At 35.2% G+C, this 19949-nt stretch overlaps 1 protein-coding gene across 7 annotated transcripts in view; it reads left to right on the top strand.

Annotated features, from left to right (window-relative positions):
• The window catches only part of SLTM (SAFB like transcription modulator), a 28180-nt gene extending 8644 nt beyond the window's left edge, over nt 1–19536 (top strand). The window contains exons 3-21 of one of the 7 annotated variants that reach the window (XM_082768666.1): nt 617–681; nt 1007–1192; nt 1620–1667; nt 2587–2614; nt 4028–4442; nt 5006–5055; nt 7104–7222; nt 8750–8899; nt 8987–9096; nt 9184–9344; nt 9663–9754; nt 9979–10142; nt 11209–11383; nt 11985–12109; nt 13094–13264; nt 14151–14465; nt 14915–15068; nt 15851–16008; nt 16344–19536. In XM_082768666.1, the coding sequence (XP_082624792.1) occupies nt 617–681; nt 1007–1192; nt 1620–1667; nt 2587–2614; nt 4028–4442; nt 5006–5055; nt 7104–7222; nt 8750–8899; nt 8987–9096; nt 9184–9344; nt 9663–9754; nt 9979–10142; nt 11209–11383; nt 11985–12109; nt 13094–13264; nt 14151–14465; nt 14915–15068; nt 15851–16008; nt 16344–16452 (2795 nt within the window). In that variant the 3' untranslated portion in view covers nt 16453–19536. Of the gene's footprint in view, nt 1–616; nt 682–1006; nt 1193–1619; nt 1668–2586; nt 2615–3973; nt 4443–5005; nt 5056–7103; nt 7223–8749; nt 8900–8986; nt 9097–9183; nt 9345–9662; nt 9755–9978; nt 10143–11208; nt 11384–11984; nt 12110–13093; nt 13265–14150; nt 14466–14914; nt 15069–15850; nt 16009–16343 lie in introns of all 7 variants that reach the window. The other 6 variants (XM_082768663.1, XM_082768669.1, XM_082768664.1 and 3 more) reach the window with 6 other exon arrangements.
• Nucleotides 19537–19949: the final 413 nt, after the last annotated feature.

The raw sequence follows: 19949 nt of genomic DNA, 5'->3' as shown, positions 1-19949 counted from the left end.
CATGCCCTCTGTACACTAAAGAATATGTAGAAAAGCCAGTGCTTGACCTGACTCAATTCTGCTGCTAGTTCCCTCTAGTGATGAAAAGCACTGAAAATGGAGGCTTGTAGAAGCTGTGGACTTCACATGCTTGTAGATACTCAAAAACATAGCTAGATAAAACCCTGAGCAATCTGATCATAATTTGAAAGTTTTCATTCTTTGGAGCCAGAGGTTCGGCAGACCTTCTGAGGTCCCTTCTAACCTAAATTGTTTTGTGCTGCTAATTATCCTATAAAGAGTGGCCTTTCCAGAATGTTAGTTATAAAGTATAGTTTAGCTCCAGTAATTCTAGAAATACACACTAACGTTCTCTTCAATTTCATCATCTCTGGAAGTAGAAGAGTTGATATCAAAATCACTAACTTGGATGTAACTGCTTGTTTATGAAACAGCATTGATTGTTCATATTAGCTCGTGTGACTTTTTTTCTCCCCGCCTCAAAAACACTAGACTTTGGGAGGGTTATATAATAGTGAACAGAGAATAATAAACTGTAGCACAGCACATAATCAGTATTGGAAGAAAGCCTGCTCTGCTTAGCAGCTTTCATCATTAGCATATCCTGTCATTTCAGGTAAAAAGCAGGAAGCTGATGAATCAACTGGTGATGCTTCAGTTGAAGAGGATTCCTTTGTCAAGGTAATAAAAGTATGTATTTAAAAAAAAAAAAAAAAAGAATATTCCAGTTGCTATTTAAGTTCAGTGTTTTGCTTTATTTCAAAAACAAACAAACAAAAAACTCCGTTTTCTCTGGGCTAATTTACATGGAAATCTGGATCATTGTTTTTTACTGTGTTAAGAGCTATCATGCTGCAGTGTGTGAAGGTGTGGGATTTTTTTGAAGTATACTTAATTCTTATTATGGCTGCGATACAGTATTTTGCAAAAACAGCAATTTTGGCAGTGATTTTTTTTCAGAATATAGCTGATAATCATGCCAAACATTTGTTGTTCACATCAAAAGGAAAGTGAATTGGAGACTCAAGATGCAAGTGATCAAGATGGAAATGATGAATTAAAGGACTTTAAAGAATCTGTTGAAGATGAGAACTTGAATTCTAAAGAACTCCCATCAGCAGAAAAGAAAAGATACCACAACTTGGAGCCAGCAGAGACAACAGAAGATATAGAAAAGGATTCTGAAAGTCAGGTACTCTTGTATTTTAATGTGCTTCTTTATCAGCAAAATGCATATTTTCTTATCTGTGCTAATGGGACGTTAAGAACTAGTTTTTCTGCTTTGTCTTGCTTGCTTATCTCCAAAAGATGAGTTACTTTTTTTTTTCTTCTGTTTTTCTTGGTCTGTATCTGAATAGTCCTGGAACAAATGTGGTATTAGTTGATAAAACTGTACCACAGTCCACGACTGGGTTCCCAAGAGGTTCTTTTCCCTTTTTACTAGTAATGACATACATAATCTGAACACTGAACTCTAAGATGCAAATTAGGAAAAGCACTCATTGATGTTCATTTTGAGTGTAAAATGTTTTCTGAATTAATTGAATTTATTGACTCTGAATGTATTTAAAGTATGTTACAAATAGCTTGCTTAGCAAGTCCTTTTTATGTTTTCATAGGAAAATGAAGGTCAAGACATAGAAGATTACACTTTCACAAGTGTCCATGTAAGTTCCAAATCATTTGTATAAACTGATTTTCATATCAGTTAATTTGGAAAAGATCATTTTACACTTGCTTTCTGTTCCAGTTTGCATCTTAGAGGGTCAGAGACTGTTTACCTTTATTGTATTACGTTATAGAACACTTTTTTTAATTAAATAAGAAAAAAGTGTATAAATGCAAACTCCTGTCTAATTTGGGAATGTTCGGTGCATAGACTTAGTAAGGTATTTTTTTTTAAACTCTTAAAAATACTTCAAAGGGCCATGACAAATGTTAACAAAGTATATAACAAAGTGTATACAGCCTTCTAGATATACATGTACATCTACTACTTCTGTTTTAACTTTCTAACTTTGCCTTTGGAGAATATTTTTGTTAAACTAACATCTGTAACATCTTTAAGATCAGAAATTCATTCTGAGTTGCATAGAACTGACATCTGAAAAGGGACAGATTAGAGGTGTTAATGATAAATAAATACGTGTTAAAATTGCTGTTTCATTTAGAAACAGTTAATGAGGGAAGTCTATCTAGTTTTAAACTTTTCTGAAACCAGGTAGTTTCTTCTTTCAAAGCTGATGATGGATTGCTTGCATTTTGTTGTAAGTAGTACTCAGTGTAACATCTGTTCGGGAGGTTTTAGCAAGATAAGGGACAGTTTAGAAACATCTTCTTAAGGGAAGGTGGTGTCCAGAGGGAGAAAACAGCTACATATTGCAAGTATTGGAGATAAATACCAGTGAAGTTTATACTAAACTTTCAGTGATTTGAAAAGGTTGGTTTCGTTATCTTTTCTTTGGAAATGGTTTTTATGATTCATTAATTTACCTTAGTATGATAGAAGTTCTATGGAAAATATGAACTGTTCTACTTTAAGTTCTAAAATAGAAGACATTTAGTCTTGACTTCCTTTTCTTGCAGGATGGTGAAGATGAAGAAAATGAGAAAGGTATGTTTGAAGTTTAATAGAGTTTAAGAGGTCTTTAGCCTGATAGACCAAGCAATTTTCTCTTGTAACTTTCAGTCTCTTTGCTAATAGTAGTCTTCTCTGAAGTACTAAGTATCAGTTGTCTCCTTATTAAGTTCAGCACCTGGAATTATTGCAGTCATTGGGTTTATTTTGCTCTTAAGAGTTACTTTACTTTTAAGAGCTGATTACAGTACTTATCAGTTACTGTGGTGGATGTATAAAATAGTTGTAATACTATGAATCTTAACTGAATCAAAAAACCATAGTATTCAAGGACTCTGATTTTAATATACGGTAAGTCTTGATGCAAATGCTTCCAACTTGCACTGCAGTAACTGATGTTTACTTGAGTGGAAATGATACGCTCTTACGCTGAACTTGGGCGCCCAACATATGTATGGACCGTCATATGCTTGAGTTAACTGTCACTTGGAAATACCGGTTGTATATAGAATGGTAAAACAAGTATTTGGAAATCTGTGGAGTGGCTACTTTTTTTTAAGCTGTGCTCATTAGTGAAACTATAGAAGGAATATGATGCACTTGGGCAAACAGACTTTCTGGACAGAAGTCTTAAGGATTCTACATATTGTGGACTAGAAAGGACATGGAACACCATCACTTTACGCAAGATGGAATAAACACTGAAGTTACAGAATAAAACTACAGACTCCTTGTTTACGAGGGACCTACAACTGAAGTATCTCTTCAGTGCAAACCCAAGAATTGTTGGAGATGCCAGTGTGGGACTGAGATGGAAAATCCGTCCAGTGGATGAAGACTGAGAACCATTCGTCTACGAACTCTGGATTAAAGGACGATCCTCCGTTTTCTGCAGCAACCTTGTACAGCTAACTTGACTGCCAAACCGCTCTTGGAAAGGAAAAGCCTAAGAAAACCAGTATGGAAGACTGACTGAAATTCTCCAAGACTGTAACTCTTTTGGATTTGGGAAGTCTGGAAGTCGTACAACCAGGAAGATTCAAAGATGGATTAATCCAAACTGTGAGCATCCAAAGCAACTATTTTCTTACGACATGCTAAATCTTAAACTGGAAAATGGATACTTCTTATGAAGAACGGGTATCTCCAGGATGGAACCATATTCTGACTCCTAATGTTTTGGTATTTGTCTCTAGAAAATGTGTTTTGCCATGAAGAATAAGTGATCCTGGGTAAAGGATTTATATTTGTGTTAATACACCTTGTGTTTTTTTCCTAACCTTCCATCAGTGCTAATAACTGGCTTTGTATTTTCTAGGTCCTATTCTAGCTTATGAATATGAAATTGTTTAAACTTCTTGTTTTGCCATATTTATTCCTGTTAAATCCTCTTAGATAAAGCAGGTTCTGGTGATGGTACACAAGAAGTATCTAAACCTCTTCCTTCAGAAGAAAGCCTAGCTGAGGCTGATCACACGGCTCACGAAGAGATGGAAGCTAACACCTCTGTGAAAGAAGCTGAGGATGATAACATATCGGTTACAATCCAGGCTGAAGATGCCATCACTCTGGATTTTGATGGTGATGACCTCCTAGAAACAGGTAAAAATGTGAAAATTACAGATTCTGAAGCAAGTAAGCCAAAGGACGGGCAGGATACCATTTCACAGAGCCTGGAGAAGGAAAGCAAGGACTATGAGACGACTGAGAACCATAAAGATGGTAAGAAGGAAGACTGCGTGAAGGGTGATCCTGTCAAGAAGGAAGCCAGAGAAAGTTCAAAGAAAGCAGAATCTGGAGACAAAGAAAAGGATACTTTGAAGAAAGGTCCCTCGTCTACTGGGGCCTCTGGTCAAGCAAAGAGGTTTGTTTTTCTATGTCAGTTCTTTACGATACTGAGTACCAGCATTCAATAAGATCACTCTACATTAAGGGGGTAGCAGCAAGAATCTTATAATTAGTATCCTATGCTCCTGCCTATAGATTTTTTTGACCGCCATAAGTTACTTTTTAAAATTCAAGATCTTCGTATAGACACTATGTCCTACTGTGATTGCATTGTCGAATTGTCAGCATTTATTTATTTTTTTCAAATTGACGAGTTTTTTAAATGTCCTTGTGATGATGGTAATGAACAGCTATCAGTTCTAAGAACACAAAATGAAGTCAAGTCCCCGTCCTGAAATCTGGAGAAGATTGCCATATATCCACTGAATAGAGTTGTCAGAAAATCTAGATCTTCAGGCATCCTGGGGAAAATCAGTGCAAGAATCCATAAGGGAATCCTTTGTTCAAATATACAGCCTAGCCCTTTTTATTTTTATTTTTTGAAATGTTAACTTGTCTATTAGTATTAGTAGAATTTGTAAGTATTGCATTTTATACTGTGTTTTCAATTTTCTTCTGATTTTTGATTTGCTTCTCTAGCTCCACTAAGGAATCTAAAGAAAGCAAGACAACATCAAAGGATGATAAAGGTAACTATTGCAAGCTAGGGTAGTATTGCCTTGGAGTAAATGCCTTCCTCTTTGAGAACTTTCTTGCCATGCACTAAAATGGCTTATTTAATTGAACTCATTTGTCTGTAGTAAATTATGCTGGAGGTGCAGTAGTTATTAGCTCTGTGTGTGTTTGTTTGTATTTCCCCTTATGTTGGACTCCTTATAAAATATTTATTCTAAGGACTCTATGGAAAATATATTCTTCTATTTCAAAACATTACCGTAAGCAAATTCTACTTAACGTCTCCCAGGTGTTTGTTTTGTGAGAATTTGGTATAATTTTCAAATATGCCTGCTCAACACAAATGGTTGTATATATATACACAGAAAAAATGCAAAAAACACTTAAACATAACACCAACAAAATTACTTACATAGACTAATTCTAGCTCACTTCTAAATAAAATGAACTGTCAACTACAATATAACAGCTAGCATGCTAGCTAACAAAATAGCACTTGTGGCTATTTAGTATGTTGAAGTTGGAAGCTATTTGTATGCATTGGAGTTTCCTTCTGTTACCATAAAACTTGGTATTACGATCTAAAAATATAGAGTGGAGCTCCAGTGTGTGTTAATGTCAACAGGTATACTGATGCCTCAGAGCTGAACAAAAGCGTTCTTTGTGTCTCCTTATTCTGCCTATTAGCTCTCTGCCGAAAATCTTCGTCACAATCTCTAGCATTTCACAATGGATGAATAGAACTCTACCTGATAAATGAATTTTTGAGGGGAAATTTGTGTGACAGACATAACTGTCTTCTGTAGATGCCTGTCTGTTCATTGATATTTATATACTTGAAGTTAAATAAAGATACAGCAAATCTGTTTTCATGTTATCGATGGCAAATACAATAACTATAGTAGTAACTATCATAAGGCTCTCTTAAAATACATATGCAAAGCCAGTATAGTGGCTATTTAAGGATATTCTAAGCATATTGCAGTGTATCAAGATAATTAGGATTATCAAAATAACTATTGGGATAATCCTAGATGAAGATAATGGTGGGTTTGTTGCCTTTTGCTTTAATTAACCGATGCATTGAAGGAGAACCACCTGCTAACAAGATGGTAGTTCTTAAAAAGTAACTTAATTACTTTCAAAAATAACATACTACCAGATTTTTCCAACTGCTTAACTGGAGCTCCAGTTCTGGTCTCTCCTGTATAACTAGCTATAATTTACCTTAATCAGAAGCAGTTCAAACATTTAACAGCAAACAACAAGGAACTGAGCAAAATAATACAATAGATGTTGAGAACACTTATATGTGACTTTCTTGAGTTCTTAGTTCTGTGTTGCTACAGAAATGGCTAATATGTGGAAGTGGTGGTGGTTTTTGTGTCGTTTGGTGTTTTGTACTGTTAGCTTGTATGGTTGTTTTTTAAATGTTAATGTAAAATTTTAATGTTTTTCCAGCTTCTCATTAGTATTTTCCTAGTATACGTGAAATCACATTTGGTGGGCTACATCCAGCAGTACTTCTAAAAAGCTGCTCTGGATGGAGGGCAGATGCTTCCTGAAGTTGTGGAAATCGGGCACATTCTGGGGCTAGGAAAAATAAGCTATAATGAGGATTAACTGTCTCCTCTGTTTACCTTTCAGTTGTCTCTTTAACGTTACTAGTGTAGAGACACACTGATGAAGAATTAATGTTGGGTGCTAAAAAAATCTTTTCCTTTTTAGATAGAAGTTACTTAATAAGAATCAAAAAATTGAAGCTAAATTTACGTATCTAAATGAGGGGTAAAGCATGTTTTAAGCAGAGGATTGTATGATTTTCTAGCTTTGTCTTCTGGGTATGAGTTAGCCAAGCTGTTGGTCTCAATACGTGGGTGAATGAATTAAATCTTATGGCATATATTTTTTTTATATAGAAGTCTTTTCAAGAAAGGTAACCGGATAAACAGTTACTTAAAGGTAACAGGCTAAGTTTCTCTTTTCAGCAACAGTTTAGTTCAATATTGATAATACCTTTTGTTTCCTTAATTTTTTGGCTGTTTTGCAAAACTTGTTTCAGGAAGTGCAAGCAGTGTTAGTGGTAGCAGTGGAAGTTCAACTAGAAACCTGTGGGTTAGCGGACTCTCTTCCAACACAAAAGCTGCTGACTTGAAAAATCTCTTTGGCAAATATGGAAAGGTATTCCATGTGGTGTGATATTGTGTGTTGTGTGTGTCTCCTCCCCCACCCCCTCCTCTATTCAGATACAGAAACTAAATATTTATTCATTTAAACACAAGTGAGTTGAAATGTCTAACCAGTGTAATCAAAAAAAAAAAAAAAAAAAAAAACCAAACAAAAAAAACACAGTACCTTCAGCACCTAAAATAAGAGTTTGTGCTTACAGGAAGAACCATAAGTTAACTTTGAAAATTGTCTTCATTTTGAGGTAAGACAGAAAATAAACGTCACTAATATGACTGGTCAGGACTTAGTGTAAGATAATGTGCCAGTAGCTAAATTGCAAAACAAGCAGTCTTTATAGCATCTGCTGCACTGGGAAACCTTTTTTTTTTTTTTTTTTTAAAAAAAAAAAGCATTCTGAGGGCTTCTGAATGATGGAAAAAAGAAGTTAAAAATATAGTAGCTTTTAATGTCTGTTCTTTCAAAGAGTCTTAATATTTTTATGAGCTTTGTTACATGTTGCTTAAACCAACTTACTTTTCCTGGATTTTGGTTTGGTTTAACATGGGAATTGTATAGAACACTTAAAAAAAAAAAAAAAAAAAATCCATATAAGCTCAGCATTCTTCTGAAAACAGTCGTTTTCTCCTTGCTCAAAGGAGTTAATGTCAACTGTGTGAATTCATAGCATCTGTGTGAACTTGTGCAGTTATGTTGTTTTATCTTTGGGGCTAGTTAGAAACTTCACACTGTGGCTAATAAGTATGTGTACTGATTACTGGAAATCTGATTTTCCTAATAAATCAAGGAGGTGTTTTTATTTAGCACCTTCACAGGTATTGAAACCTGAGAGTATATTTTGTTAAAACTTCTAATTCTTTGTCTGCTTTTGCTGTAGAGATGCTTGGCAGCACCTGTATTTACTTACATTTCTTATTTAAATAAATTGGTAAATATTTAACGTCTGAACGACTATACCATTGCAGGCTGCTAGAAAGATTAAATTGTTGCATTAGAGCAAGACTAGATCAAAAAGATTAGCTCCAGAAGGTAAAGAAATTCTAACAGGGAGCAGCAACACAAAGCTTAATGCTTTGTCAAGATGCAGGTGTCAAAGAGCTGGTTGCTGAAACTGCTTAATTGACACATCTGCCAGTTGCCTCTGAAGAATTTTCTGCCTTATTAAATTACCGCATAATAATGCTTATACCTTCCTGTGATTAATTGGCAGCTGCTGACTTTTTTGAGTCACACATCAGTGGTGTTTTTGTGAATAACTTTTGATGGTAATTTATCAAAAGAAGAGTTTGGGTAATGTGCGTGAGGCTCTTATTGGTCAAAACATGATGTAAGCGTTAATTTGCCATGATTTGAAAATTTTCAAAAAGGTGAACTATGCTTTTAAAAATTTGTAGAATCACTCCTAGCAGAGTGTAGGTTTTTATTTTACATATAAGCTAGGATAAAAAATATTATTGGACTATCATCTCTTCCTTATTATAAATGTATGTCTAAAATCCTAAATTTCACCTGTTTATGCAGGTACTTGGCGCAAAGGTGGTCACAAATGCACGAAGCCCAGGGGCAAAATGTTATGGCATAGTAACCATGTCTTCAAGTACAGAAGTGGCTAGATGTATTGCACACCTCCATCGAACAGAGCTGCATGGACAACAAATTTCTGTTGAGAAAGTAGGTTTACTAAGATGCAAACTTCCTAGAATAGACCATCTTATGCAAGAATCCGTACTAACTTTTTTGCTTTTGGACAAAATATAGGTGAAAGGTGATCCCTCCAAAAAGGAGCTGAAGAAGGAAAGTGATGAGAAATCTGGTTCAGGTAGAAGCACGGGAGATAAGAAAACGGCATCAAGTGATAAAGCCAGCAAGTAAGAACTTCATATGTGTCTTTTGAAGTTGTAAAAATCCTTTAAGTTGAATCTTCCTCATCGTGTTTCTGCATCTCTCCTAACAAGAACTCCATCAACCAAAAAAGAAGAAAAGAAATCTGAGAAATCTGAAAAAAAAGAAAGTAAAGAAGCCAAGAAAACAGAAGGTAAAGATGAGAAGAATGATAATGGAGCAAGTGGCCCTAATCAAGAATCCACTAAAAAAACTGAAGAAAAGAAAAGAATAAGTATGCAATATAGCCATGTTTCTTCCTTTTGAATCTGTGTGTCTGACTTATTTTGGGGGCATGTTCCTGCTCTTAATGTGGAAGCAAAGCAATTAAACGCCTGTTTTTTTTTTTTTTTAGACTCTAGTAACATCTACTATATCTGATGTGAAAGCTTCCATATTTTATATTACTACTTAACTACAGACGTGCTGGTATGCTTCTACCAGTAACAGCTTGGTTTAGAGATTTATAAATTTTGCCCAAGAAAATCTGTAGTAGGCAAATGGAGATGTTTGTTTTAAACCCCTTCTCCTTTTTTTCTTCCCCCTTCACTAGGTGGTAAAAGCCCAGGTCAAGTTGTAGTTCTAGACCAAACAAAAGGAGACCAAGGCCACACTAGGACAGTTAGAAGGGGAAGATTTGAAAAAGTAAGTATCTGTAGATTTGATAGAATCCTTATTTGAATTGATGCTACTATACTGTTGATGTCTTTACTGTGATGGGTCAATAAATTATCGCAAACTGCTAAGCAGAGATAGAAGCTCTCTATGCTTTGGGATAGATAAGTAGTTAATGATATTTGAACATAGCATCCAGAAATCTCCCTAAGGAATGAGACTTCTGAAATAACCATTGTAATCTCTATCTATAGCCACAGATATTGAGGAACAAAGAGCGTATTATTCAAGATAAAGTGAAATTCAGGGAATACAGGGGTAGAAAGGATATCTTGCCTTTTGAAAAGATGAAGGAACAGAGATTGCGAGAACACATGGTTCGATTGGAAAGAATACGACGAGCTGTTGAACTCCGAAGGTAGTAATTCAACTTTTTGCTAAAGGCTTTTTTACACATTAATTGATCAGATACTATTTTTAGAAATTTAATTAGAATGTGTTCTGTCAAGCCTTTTACTCAGATGTTAAAGTCTGGGACTCTACCTAACAATATCTTCATACAAATTAACTGACTCCAAAATTTGCTTAATCTTTTAATAGTCACATGTGTGTACACGCATAGCTTAGTGTTTGTTAGAGGGGGTGTTACTGCATGCTAGTTTGCTTTTTGAAAATATGAGAAGTTGAATAGGAGATGTGGCCAAAAATAATGATTTTTAGAGAACTATTGTATGCCTAAATGACAAATCAAGCACAATGCCATCTTGTTTCTACGTAAAAGGACTAAACAGTTGGTCTCTTCTATTTGTCTCACTTTATTTGGCCAAAATCTTGTAAAGGATAAAGTGACTTGTTGTTGACTGGATTTCCCTAAACAAAGGAATTCCCAGCAGGCATAAATTTTATAGGAGAAAATGCCTTTCCTGCTTCTTGTAAGCTGTTTTATAGGAAGTGGGAAGAAGAAAGCCAAATCAAGTTGTTCACATGTATACCTAACCTGTGCAAGTCAGAATTATGAATGAATATTGACAATGTTATTTTGTCTTTATTTTTGGACAGAAAGCAGTAAGTAAACTTTTGTTAGCTTGAAGCAGGCAAGAGCTAAAACAAAGTATTTTAAAGATCCAGATCATATTCTTTACTACGCTGTTGTTATCTGGTGGATAATAAACATAGTATAATAATAATAACAACAGATAATAAACATAGCAGTATGAATCCAGCACAAAAAAATAAAATCAGAATGATGATTCTTGACATAAACTTTTCTAGTATCAGTTGTCTGCTTAAATGGCTCTGCAGAATATGCTAAGGACAGTTTGGCTACTTGGGGCTAGAAGGAGTATAGACTTCTTAATACCAGGGCTTCTCTTAATAGTCTCCTCTCAAATAGTTTGTCTATGTCTGCCTGAGGTGATGTTAGTTTTGGATGAGAATTATTTTCAGATGAGTTTCTGCTACCTCCTTTGCTTTTTCTTTTTCAGGAGAAGAGAAATTGCGGAGAGGGAGCGTCGTGAGAGAGAACGTATACGAATAATGCATGAACGAGAAGAATGCTTGCAGAGGGAAAGAGAACGATTAGAAATTGAAAGGCAAAAACTAGAGAGGGAAAGGATGGAACGTGAGCGTTTGGAAAGAGAGCGTGTTCGTATTGAACAGGTATTGCATTCTAGTCAAAGAATACAAACATGCCTGTCATAATGGACTAACCCAATTTGCACTTCCTATGAATTTCTCTCTTCACCCTTCCACCCAGGCCTTAAAAGAACCAATGTAAAAACAAATAATTCACCATGTAAAACAACAAAAGTAGTCTTTTATCTTGTTTAGCTTGTAAATTGATGGCAAGTTCTTGCTACTGATTATACAGTAGCTGTATATGTCTTGTCACAAACACTGATACTGAAATTCACGAGATCATTGCTAGTTTTAAGTAACTTTACTGTTTTTTTCTAGAGAACAGTGGCAGAGCGAACCTAATGAAATCCATTTCTGGGCAGTGAGCACATTAGCAACATAAGGAAGCACCTGGAGATATTTATACTTAATAGCCAATAGCTTCTCCAGATATAAAGAGGAAGAACACTTCCTCTTAAAGTAGTCCTTATGCTCTTTAATGTGGAATGCTCTCCAAGGATGATATATATATCAGACAGTCTCTAGCAGAAAACTGTCAAGTATTAGGTCTGTATGCTTGCTATCTGTTTTACAGGTTTCCCTAGTAAGAGGTTGTTTGTGTTTTTTCACCCTTTTATGGTAGGAACGTCGGAAAGAAGCAGAGCGTATTGCTCGTGAAAGGGAAGAACTTCGTCGACAACAGCAACAACTTCGTTATGAACAGGAAAAGAGGAATTCTTTGAAACGTCCACGTGATGTAGATCACAGGTAATCTAATTCTCAAACCACTGTTTTAGAGCCCTTAGTAAAAACAAACAGCTACAGCCTTCATGGCAGACCTGAAAAGGTGTTTGTGCCTGAAATGAATCTTCCTAAAAGAACTGAATTTCTAGTATGATTTTTACAGTAGGCTATGCCAAGTATGAAACAGAAGGTTTTGAAATACAAGAAGCAGCCTGTGAATAAATTCTTGTACCAAAAGAGCATAAAGTAATTGTGTGCACTTGCTGAGAAAAGCTGTTCATTTCTCTTTAAATGGTTGAAATGTCTAGCTTCCACTTCATAAAGAATTCACATATCTGGTAAATTAATGGTTCAGAGAGTCAATGTGATGGCTTTTAATTTTTACTGAAGCTGATGACATCTATCACTTGATGTTTGAGTCACATGGCTGAGACCTTAGCCATAAAATTTACGTAACAGAGATACAGTGGAATGTAAGTTCTCATTGTAGAGACAGTAGCAGAACACTAATATTTTTTCATTAGGGGAGTAAAGACAGCTTCATTTGTATACATTTCAGTATCTTGCATTCTTGTCATAAAGACTGTACCTGAGTATTTCTAATTAACAAGGCTGTGACACTCCCCATACTGTTCTTTCTTGAGAATACCGTTCTGAACTTTTTACTTCTCTAGAAGGCTGCTTTGAAGGCAAAATCTTGCATGGATTCAGTTTGCATGGATGGGGCATAAAATGTTTTGTTTCCTTAAACTGCTCAAGACAGTATACTGTGGCATAGATCTTTATTACTGTTTATTGATACCAGCTCTTTAATTTGCAGACCAGAGTGGGGGGAGGTGGTTCTTAAATGATTTTGTTCACTATTTAAAGTGACTGACTGTTAGAGTCTTTTCACGGGTTAAATACTTGTCTTTAAAGCAGACAAGTAACTGGTAACTTGAATGGTTTTCTGTTAGGCCATGATTTGGATATATGTAACTGATAAGGATTCATTTGCTTCTCTTAAAGGAGAGATGATCCTTACTGGAATGAAAATAAGAAGATGGCTCTTGATACAGATGCACGTTTTAGTCATGGTTCAGACTACAGTCGCCAGCAGAACAGGTTTAATGATTTTGATCACAGAGAACGGGGACGATATCCAGAAGGTTCTTCTGTTCCATCATCTTCTTTTGATAGGTAAGTTTAAGTAATAGGGCAGGTATTTACCTGCCAACATCTCTATCTCTCTGGAGTTCACCTCTAACTACTTCAAAATTTAAAGTCATGCTAAAAGCTTTATGCAACAAATACATAGAATTGCAATAGAATTGCAGTAGTGTCCTGAAAAGATCTTGGGACTTGCCCTTCATAGCATAAAATATCTGCTTTTCTCTGGCGACATCAAATTAGCTGACTGGTGGACTTTTTTTCATGACACTTCAAAAGAAATTCCGCAATTACTCCTCCTTCAGCATCTAGTTGTAAGTGGGTTCCAATGGATTAGATCTGTTGTACTTGGTAAATTCATCATAATAATTCATCATAATAAATAAGGCTAAAAGCAACTGACCTAATGAGAAGAAGACTTGCATGAGTCACACTGGTTAGAGTCTGTGCAACTCTGCAGTAGATGCTGACTTCAAAACCAACTTAATGTTTCCATTAAATATTTCCAATAACCAATTAATATAAGACCACATAACTGTGACTTCTGTACTTCAACTGTTATGCTGCAGTGAACGTGAAACATATTTTCTAGCTGACTTAAGAAACAGAAATCTAGCATTTCCTATGCTTCACACTAGGAAGGTAAAGGGGAGGTCCTGCATCTGTTGAAATATTACTCTTGCCGAAACTATGAGCAGATAAATCCATTTAAAAATGTCATTTTGAGCTTGAGCCTAACAACTGTAAAAATAAATATAATTTGGTGTGGGAAGGGCCTTGAGATATATACCACAGATTCACATTCAAAAATACTGTTAATACTTATGAATATTTTCTAACCTTTGTACTTAGATGTATGGAGAAATGCGAGTAATGGGAAACAATCAAATTACTTTTTCCTACTTTAACAACTTAGGCGAGAACGTTTTGTAAATCAAGGTGAAGCAAAAAAGACTCGCCCAACAGCCCGAAGAGAAGAGCCAGGGTTTGAGAGATATCCTAAGAACTTCAGTGACTCTAGAAGAAATGAACCACCACAGCCAAGAAGTGAACTTCGAGATACAGACAGACGGGAAGTGCGAGGAGACAGAGATGAAAGAAGAACGGTGATAATTCATGACAGACCTGAAATACCACACGGTCGACATCCAAGAGAGACTGGTTCAAATCCACCTAGGCAAACAAATTGGAAGAGTGAGGGAAGCATAAGCACAGATAAACGGGATGGCAGGTAAGCTTGCTGGCTAACCAAGAAATTAGTGATAGTACTGATTCTTGTAGAATCTATCCATAGTAATAATTCCTCAGGAACTGGTGCGTAAAGAGAACAGATCCCACCCTAAAGAGTGGCAAAGTCACCTTCCAGAAAGATTAGGAAAAACCTGTGTGTCAGCTGTCAAGTATGCTAAACCTCACGTATAAACTTGCTGACTCCCAGCAATTTATACCTAATTATGCATGACAACATATAGTAAGGAGGCTGTCTATGTAAGACTGCTGATGTGAACTAATAGATGCAAGCTTTAATTATTTAAAGAGCTATATCGATTTAAAAGAATGTTTCTAAGAAGCTAACTGCATATTGCTAGGAAACTAAAAACCACAAGTCCATATGTAATTCTATATGTAATATGATTTGGTACCAATTCTACTATACTGAAACCAGAATTTTGATGAAAGCAACTTTTACAGAGGTGAGAGGCCAGACCGATCAGGAAGAGAAGTGTCTGGACATGTTAGAGGTGCACCTCCTGGTAGCCGTAGCAGTGCTTCTGGGTATGGAGGCAGGGAAGGAGAACGAGGCGTGATGGGAGAAAGAGGAGGTGGAGGACAAGTAAGTCACGTTTTTCTGTTTGTGGTTGGAGAATACAAAATAATACTGGAAAAATAAGCTGACCATATTCTATGATTCTACATAGCATCACATAAATCATAACAAGCGTTCTGACTAATTTCAAGTTACTTTTATTTTAAAGGGTGCATGTGTTTTGCTTTCTTTAATAAGCTAATAAATCTGCAGAAAATACAGTACTTATGTCAAGCATCTTTGAGGCAGCGCATGTTACTTCTAGTGCAGTTGGTCACTGTAAGCTATAGCATGCTACTCACTGAAAAAAGATTCTGCATCACTTGTTTTTAAAGCCCACAGACTAAATGCTCCATGCTACTAGATCCTGAAGCATTTAATTCTTTCCTCTTTGTGTGTTTATATATATAAAATAATATATATATATATATATATATATATATATATATATATATATGGAACGTGCTTGTCAGTGATTAAGAAATAAGCACAGAACTGGCAGTAAAGTATGAGCTCATAGAACTTCGCTCCCCGGATACCCATACACTCATTAATGCAAAATAGTTCCATTTTATCTAGAGTTATTTTAACAAGACTTTTCTAAGATTGCATAGCTGCTTATGGACCAAAGTCTTTAAAAACTACTTGATTTTTGAATAGTGTTAATGGAGACCTTTATAGAAAAGCTCACTTTGTGTTTGATAATGAAAAATGCCTTATTATTCATTTATTCGTTATATAATAATAATTATATATGAATATATAATTATATATTATGTACATCATATAATCATTCATTTTCTTGCTAGCACTATAATGAGGATAGACATGTTGTTGAACGCCATAGTCGTGAAACTGGACCAAGGAAAGAATGGCATGGACCTAGTTCTCAAGGAAGTGGGTATCATGACACAAGGAGAATGGGAGATGGCCGTGGAGGAGGTGGCATGATGTCTCCACACACAAGGTACAGAAAATATTCCTTCCTCCCACTCCCCTCCAGTCCCTCAAAGCTCTTCTTATGTTTAGGAAGTGTAATAGTCTCAGTACAATCAGCATTACTTTCAGTGGATAGCTTGCTGCTGTACATCATACCATATAATCAGTCTTTCCATGCCAGCCTCTGGTTCCACAGTTCCTGCATTACTAGTGGTAGTGCTGTTAAAGCCTTTCCTTGGGTGGCTTCAAGTCTCTTTTGAGACTTGAGTTTATCAGTTAGGTAATATGATAAATGTTCTTACCTGTATGCCCAGAGTATAGATACTTTTGATAACTCTTTTTTTTTAAAACCTTTGTTTCCAGTAACTCTTCACCAATTAATAGAGTTGTACAGATCACAGGGAATTCCATGCAGAGGGGAAGTGGCTCAGGATTTAAGCCGTTTAAAGGTGGACCTCCACGAAGATTCTAAGATCTACAGCTGCTTGGTTTCAAGATAACTTATTGAAATCTCTTGTAAACTTTCTTTGATTAAAAACAGGAAATCTTGTCTGGAAGTCCTGGTTAAATTTTTTTAATTTAACATGATTACTTTCCTCTCAATTTTGGAGGCATTTTAATAGTTACGTTGTAATTTTGGATAGTTTTTGTGTATCTTTGATAAGCATTTTCCTTGAGGCACTAGAGCTGTATAAAAACAAATTGGAACCAAAATATTTGTTAATCCTGTACAAAAACAATAGTTTGCAGCTGTGTGCTAGTAGTTTTGATTTACCAACATTAGCTCCGTGGTGTCATGCTTTAAAGTTAGCTACTTATCACACCATCATACACAATTATAACCTCCATTTTGAAGGTTATCCAGGCTATTCTCTCTGCTTTCTAATTTGTAGAGAAATAAGATCGTTCTTTCATTACCGGGTATTATGTAACCTATTTTTGCAGAAGGTACTGTTACATTGAGTGCATTTATGTGTATTCTTGCAAATGTATTCTTTTGAAATAAACCTTCATATTCTGTATAGCTTCTAGTAAGTCTCTGAAACAGTCTTTTGGGAAGGAAGAGAATATTAAACTGACATGTTAGTATAGCAAATCAAAAAAAGTATTGACAGACCCTTCTGAATAGCATGAGTGCTTAAAGTTCCCAAACCATTCTGTTGTAACAAAGACACTGTCAAGCTGCAGCTGTACTATATCACAACAATTTGGTTTCTAATTGGCGCAAAAATCTTTTGCAAAAGATGTTTTACTTATCCTTAAAGCATGCCTATTTTTAAATAGAGATCGACCCCACCATACTTATATAGGAATGTATATTTAATAAAGGAGTAACTAATCATACAGTAGGACCTCCTCTACTACTTGGTACTAGTTCTTCTAGAGACCATAGCTAAAGAGCATAGCAGATGACAATTACAGGTCTACCAACTAAAATGTTTGCTTCAAAGTACAACTGAAATGTTCAGCTGCTCAAATTTCTTCTAACAATAAGTAGGCTGTAGTCTACCTCAAAAAAGTACCCGCTTATTTCAGCGACACTTTTAAACCCAAACCATAGTTTGAAAATACTCTTAAATATACTTCTCCTACAATAGAGGAACTTTCATGAAGAACTTTAGTTTTCATAAGTGCATTCAGTAGCACATGATTTAACAAAATTAACAGCTAAGAGAAAATAGGATCTTTGTATTTCATACAAATGCATGGTATCATCTTACCATTACTGTGACTTTAGTAGAGTGAGTCCTAGAGGTACTGACTATTGATTACCTTATTCTGGTGGATTATAAAGGGCTTTAAGAATAGTATGATTTCCAACATCTACGTAGACAAAATACAGTTTTCACATGAACATCGTGTAACTGACTGTAAAAAGCTTCTACCTTCATTGCCTCCTTAACTACTATTAAATTGAAAACAGAAGTGCCTTCAATAGCACCAGAAAGATAAGTACCAAAAAAATGCTGAACTCTCAGGGGAGGCCTAAAGAAGTATTTATAGACTTTTGCTTTTTCTGTATAGCAAAGCTGTGGTAGAACGTTACCCTTAATAGGGCCTGGATACAGTTTACTCTAGTATGGATTACTATAACTGAATTATAGTGGCTGAAGAGTCCTAAATGCACCATGTTGTTTGGGTATACCAATAATTGCTCTTTTGTGTGGTGTCAAGCAGGATGATTTTTTCTTTTATTTAATGTTGAATGGTTTTGGGCTTGGTAAAGAAAGGTTTAACCTTTCAGCAATATTAGGTACAAGACACCTCTGTTACCTGAGCAGCATGAGCATATGATTACAACCTAGGTGTTTAAGAAGTTAAAAGCCAATTAATCCACTACACTGAATTGTATATTTGCAAAACTGGACGCTGGACAGAAATACATAGTTTGCAAATAAAACTTGAGAAGGGTTTATAAAGTATTTGAATAAAGGCTGAAAGCTTTTATTGGTCCAGACTGTCTTTTAGAGAAGCATCAAGTTCAGTTACAGATCATGCTCAGTTACAGTCTGCTGTATGGAGAAACTTAAGTATCTGGAATGTTCCAGAGGAATGAAATAAAGTGAGTTAAATTGTGTTGTGTTTTTTTTTTTTCCTAGTAAGTAACCTTTCAGGAAAGATGGGAGCAGAGAGAAACCTGGTACAACAGTATTTTCTATACGTAATGCTATGTGAATATTCAAACGTGGCAAATACTTACATTTAAACAAAAGAAATATGCCATATTAGCAAGTGTGCCAAGACACCCTTCTCTAATAAATAACTTATCTTGATGATTTAATACATCTTCTCTCATTTATCTCTTACTAATTTGTACTTCTTGATTTTTTTCCCCTATGATTTTTTGCAGCAGGTTCTAATAAGAGAAAGTACAAATTAACAGGTTAGAGTACATTTAAAAACAAGCAGTCTGACAGTAATCCATGCTTTAAGTGACAACATACAAAATATTTGCTGTAGGATGGTTGATAGATCACATGGGAAATATGAAAGTTAATAGCCTTAGAAGACAAAGCTACAGGTGGGCACAGAAATAAAAGCAGAGATGTATCTTACCTGAAGTAAATAGATCCAGATGTGCATTTCAACTGTTAAAGGAATTAACAATATTTCTTGGCTTTTTTTTTTGCTTTATTAAAAGAAAACATGCATATGTAGATATTTCACTTGAGTAAAAATAAATGAAAGTACTGAAACAGGAGTAATGGGGATAAACCTAATTGAAAAGAAATTACCAGAAACTTTGAGTTTATAGAGTATTTAGGTCAACTGAAATCTACCCTTTTCTTCTCCAGTATGTTTTATTTCATCCAACCAGTGTTATTATGAAAGTTAGTATGAAAGAGTTAAGATGCCTAAATTAAATGTTTATTTCACTTTGCTCAAATTTATTAACAGATAATGACTTTCAGAGGACTGTTAACCAAAATCAGTTTCAGCAGGGTGAATACCTTAAACTATAGAGGTTGATAATCACAGACTTCTTTTTAAAGATACTAGAATTTAGCAACTTTCCTTGTAAAAAAAAAAAAAAAACAACAAAAAAACACCAAAAAGGGGTATTAAAATACAGAATTAAACTTCTCTGAAAATGATTCAAGTGTTCAAAAGTATTTTAACAGTTTACAAGGAAAGTGTCAATTCCTTATAGTATTTAAAAATATTAATATAATATAAACAATTAAGGCCTTTAAAACACAAACCATTCAGTAGCTGTTCTTGTACATGCCATTTAGCATCATAATGAAAAGGATTTCCATCATATGCTTTGGTACAAATGATACTGCATGACTAGATTTAATCATGTCATGCTTCTAAAATACAAGTTTTAGAACTTTAATTTTTCTGTTTCCTAGTAAATCTCTAGTAGCTTCTATTACCTTTTTAATATATATTTCCTGTTAAAACTAGATTTGGAGATACAAGATAAGCTTTAGGTGATTAACAGGCTTACAACTCAACTTCTAA

This window comes from Aythya marila (genome assembly GCF_965140915.1).
Source record: "Aythya marila genome assembly, chromosome: 11".
NCBI classification, from domain to species: domain Eukaryota; kingdom Metazoa; phylum Chordata; class Aves; order Anseriformes; family Anatidae; genus Aythya; species Aythya marila.
This window is presented reverse-complemented; position numbering and strand designations above follow the sequence as displayed.